This window comes from Passer domesticus, chromosome 30 (assembly GCF_036417665.1).
Source record: "Passer domesticus isolate bPasDom1 chromosome 30, bPasDom1.hap1, whole genome shotgun sequence".
Taxonomy (NCBI): domain Eukaryota; kingdom Metazoa; phylum Chordata; class Aves; order Passeriformes; family Passeridae; genus Passer; species Passer domesticus.
In genome coordinates, this window is record NC_087503.1 from 5,325,167 (window position 1) to 5,329,819 (window position 4,653).

Consider the following 4,653-nt stretch of genomic DNA (forward strand, 5'->3'; position numbering starts at 1 on the left):
GCAATGCTGAGCAAGGCCGGGGCTGGCTGGGGGAAGCAGAAAGGCCAAGCCCTGAGCCCAGCCTGGGCCAGCAGGGCCTGTCCCTCACGGGTGGCTCGGGGCTCTCTGTGGGGCAGGGGGATGTGAGGGGCAGCAAGGACAAATGCCATAAACCTGCAGCCCCTGCCAGCCTGGCCAGGGAGGCCGAGGGAGGGCCAAAGTGCAGCCCCTGCCAGGAAAGTTCCTGCTGTGGGGCCTCCAGAGGCGCTGCCCGAGCCCAGGGCACAAAGGCCTGGGTGCCTGTGGCCCTGCCAGCCCTGCCCAGCCCTCGGCCATCTGTCCTGCAGGCTGTGCCCCCTGTGCGTGCTGCTCCTGTGCCCTGGCCGGCTGCACTCGCCCCTCTCGCTGTGCCCCAGCATTTCTCAGCCAGCGTTTCTGTGCCCTCCCTGGGCTCCCTGCACCCAGCGCTGCCGGCTCCTGGCACACAGAGCCGGCCATGGCCCAGCCTCACGCTGCCACACCTCGAGCACCACAATTCTACCCTGGCAGGGACTTTGCTTTCTCCTCAGCTCCAGGCTGAACCTTCCAAGCTGCACTTTGGGGATGTTTCCTGCAATTCCCACTCCCAAGGAAAGCTCTGTCTCCTGCTGCTCACAAACAGAGAAGGGCTGGTGAGAGAAGTGCTGGTCAGAGGCTGTTTGGGGTACAGTGACCATGAAGACCATGAAATTATTAAGTTTTAAAATATTCCATGAAAGAAGGAGGGGCATCAATAAATCGTCTACACTGGACTTTTAAGGGCAGACTTTGGCCTATTAAGGATGCAGATTTGGGGAGTACCAAATCAGGAACTGATTCTTTTAAGGGAAACAGCCCTTAAAAACACAGGGTTCCAGGAAGGATGGACACACTTCAGCAAAGAAACCTTGATGGAGCAAGAGTAGGCTGTCCCTTTGTGCAGAAAGATGACCCAGAGGGGGAAATGACTGGCCTGGCTGGGCATGGAGCTTTTGCAGGAATTTAGGGGTTAAAAAGAGGGTGCAGCACCTTTGGACATAGAGGCAGGTAAATCAAGAAATGTTTAAGGATGTTGTTAGGTTGTGCAGATAGAAAAAATTAGAGAGGTGAAAGATCAATTAGGACTTAACTTGGATACTTCTGTGAAGGATAATTATTATGTATTTATAAGCACATTAATGGCAAAAGGAGGGGTAAGGATAACCTGCATTTCTTATTGTGAGGGATATGGTTACCAAAGATGAAGAATGGGCTGAGGTACTTCACCCCTTCTTTGCCTCAGTTTTCAACAGTAAGACAGGCCATCCTCAGGACAAGTGTTCTCCTGAGCTGGTAGATGGGCACAGGGAGCAGCCCCTGGAATCCAGGAGGAAGCAGCTGGGGACCTGCTGAACCACTCAGGTGCTCACAGGTGTCTCTGGGAATAGATGGGATCCATCCCAGGGGGATGAGGGAGCTGGTGGATGAGCTCCCCAAGCTGCTCTCCATCATTTACCATCAGTCCTGGCTCAGCAGGGAGGTCCCAGAGGAGTGGAGGTGCCAGTGTGAGCCCATCCCCAAGAAGGGCTGGAAGGAGGATCTGGGGAACTCCAGGCCTGTCAGCCTGACCTGGGTGCCTGGCAAGGTTATGGAACAGATCACCCTGAGAGCCATCACAGGGCACCCACAGGATGGCCAAGGGATCAGAGCCAGCCAGGGTGGATTTCAATATCTGCACTGATGATCTGCATGAGGGGACTGAGTCCAGCATCAGCAAATTTGCAGATGACACCATCTGGGTGTGACTGTGGATCTGCTGGAGGGGAGGAGGGCTCTGCACAGGGCCCTGGACAGGCTGGATCCAGGGCCCAAATCCAACAAGGTGAGGTTTAACAAGTCCCAGTGCCGGGTCCTGCACTTTGGCCACAACAACCCCTGCAGCACTACAGGCTGGGGACAGAATGGCTAGAGAGCAGCCAGGCAGAAAGGGACCTGCAGGGACTGATGGACAGCAGGCTGGACATGAGGCAGCAGTGTGCCCAGGTGGCCAAGAAGGCCAGTGGCTCCTGGCCTGGATCAGGAATGGTGTGGCCAGCAGGAGCAGGGCAGTGATTCTACCCATGGTGCCAAGTCAGGAACTGAAATGGGGAGTGGGGCCAGAGAGGAAAGGGCAAACAGGGATGGGCTGTTTGCAGGGGAGGGGACAGGGATGGGTAATAGGAAGAAATTTGTACTGCTAGGAGTAAAGAAGAAAAAGTGAAGCAAAGGAAATCCTGAGGGCCGTTTGGGGGTGGCTGCCAGGCTGCCCTGCTCTGAGCAACAGCGCCTGCAGTGGCACAGGAAACTCCCAGCTGATGGGAACAAACTTTCTGGCTGACTGCAGAGGCCAGGACAAAGCTGAGTGGTTCCCCTGGTGTCCCCCAGCCCTTGCTGGCCCCAGGGGCTGATGGCATTTGTGCTCCCTCAGGTTCATGTCCCCACATCAACAGCATGGGGGTGCTCCCGCCTGCTCTGTGCAATGCAAACAGGGGCTCCTGAGCCAGTGCTGCCGTGGCTGTGCCTGCAAGGATGCGGCACCTCTGTGAGCTGGGGGAGAGGCCAGGGCTGCAGAGGGGGGATGTTGTTGGCAGCTCCATGAGGATGCCCTGGGACGCTGCCCTGGGCTGTGCAGCACCCTGGGGATGGATCAGCCCCTGCTCTGCTGCTCCTTCCTGTCTCCCCCAGGGCCATTGCAGAGCCCCAGCCATGCTGTTTGCCCCCAGCCTGCCCACGGCCAGCCTGGGGCTGCTCACCCTGGGGCTTTTCTGTGCTGAGCATTGGCCTGGCCGTGTTCTTGAGAGAGCCTGGGCAAGGAGCCTGCAGCCCCCAGGCCCTGGCCTGAGGCGTCAGCACTGCCCCAGCAGTGCCCATGGCCTGTCCCTGCTGCAGCCCCGGCACTGCCACCCCCAGGACTGTGCCCGGCCCCGAGAGCACTCAGGCCCTGCAGCAACACCAGGGTCACCAGGGCAGCGGGGCAGGGCCACGGCAGCAGCACTGGCAACACCAAGTGCTGCTGCTGCTGCTGCTGCTGGGCACAGCTGCTGTGCCAGCACTGATCTGCCTCAGCTCTGCACACAGACATTGCTGCTGCAGCTCCAGAGAAGGCAACAAAAGGGCATCTCTGCAGGAAACTCTGCTGGGAGATCTTTTATTTCCTTTATAGCCACCAGGAATGCAGCCTGTCATTGACACAGTCTGTGTCAATGCCACAGGGGAGATGGAGAGAAACAAAATGTGAAATGGCACAGACAATGACATTTATTTGTAGTCAATGTGAAAAATATAAAACAAAGGAAAAAATCCCAACAACTATACCAATAAAAAGTATCAAAGATGACTTTTATTACAAGTCATTTGCAGACACTGGCCAGCAGTTTAATGTTTGTGAAAGCATCCAGTCATCAGTCTCCACACTGCAGCCTTGAGCTCCTGGTTCCTCAGGCTGTAGATGAGGGGGTTCAGGGCTGGAGGCACCACCGAGTACAGAACTGACAGGGCCAGATCCAGGCATGGGGAGGACATGGAGGGGGACTTCAGGTGAGCAAACATGACAGTGCTGAAGAACAGAGAGACCACAGCCAGGTGAGGGAGGCAGGTGGAAAAGGCTTTGTGCCATCCCTGCTCAGAGGGGATCCTCAGCACAGCCCTGAAGATCTGCACATAGGAAAAAACAATGAACACAAAACAGCCAAGTGCTAAACAGGCACTAATAGCAATGAGCCCAAGTTCCTTGAGGTTTGAGTGTGAACAGGAGAGTTTGAGGATCTGGGGGATTTCACAGAAGAACTGGCCCAGGGCATTGCCATGGCACAGGGGCAGGGAAAATGTATTGGCTGTGTGCAGCAGAGCAGTGAGAAAGGCACTGGCCCAGGCAGCTGCTGCCATGTGGGCACAAGCTCTGCTGCCCAGGAGGGTCCCGTAGTGCAGGGGTTTGCAGATGGACACGTAGCGGTCGTAGCACACGATGGTCAGGAGGAAATACTCTGCTGAGATGAAGAACAGAAATGAAAAGAGCTGTGCAGCACATCCTGTGTAGGAGATGGTGGTGGTGTCCCAGAGGGAATTGTGCATGGCTTTGGGGACAGTGGTGCAGATGGAGCCCAGGTCGCTGAGGGCCAGGTTGAGCAGGAAGAAGAACATGGGCGTGTGCAGGTGCTGGCCGCAGGCTACGGCGCTGATGATGAGGCCGTTGCCCAGGAGGGCAGCCAGGGAGATGCCCAGCAAGAGGCAGAAGTGCAGGAGCTGCAGCTGCCGCGTGTCTGCCAATGCCAGCAGGAGGAAGTGGCTGATGGAGCTGCTGTTGGACATTTGTGGTGCCTTGGCATGGGGATCTGTATAAAAATTAATCATAGAATAGTTGCATTAGGAGACGATTTTAAATATCCCAGCACAGGCTGGGGGCACTTTCCCTGCCTCTGCCTGCCCAGGGCTCTGCTGCCTGGAGCTGTCCCTACCAGCAGCTGGTCCCTGTGCTCAGGGCTGGGCCCTGCCAGTGCTGCCAGAGCCCAGCCCAGCCCTGGGGGTTCAGCTCTGCCCTGCAGGCCCCTCCCAGCTCTGGCACTACCCAGGGGCAGCTCTGGCTCTGCAGGCTCTGATGGCAACATCAGAGCAACCCTGAGCAGGCTGGAAAATCGACAC

At 56.9% G+C, this 4,653-nt stretch overlaps 1 protein-coding gene across 1 annotated transcript; it reads right to left on the minus strand.

Annotated features, from left to right (window-relative positions):
- Positions 1-3,167: 3,167 nt before the first annotated feature.
- LOC135287724 (olfactory receptor 14J1-like) lies at positions 3,168-4,323 on the minus strand. The gene has a single exon (XM_064400935.1). It carries the CDS (start codon positions 4,321-4,323, stop codon positions 3,391-3,393), a length of 933 nt encoding a protein of 310 aa, XP_064257005.1. The 3' UTR covers positions 3,168-3,390.
- Positions 4,324-4,653: the final 330 nt, after the last annotated feature.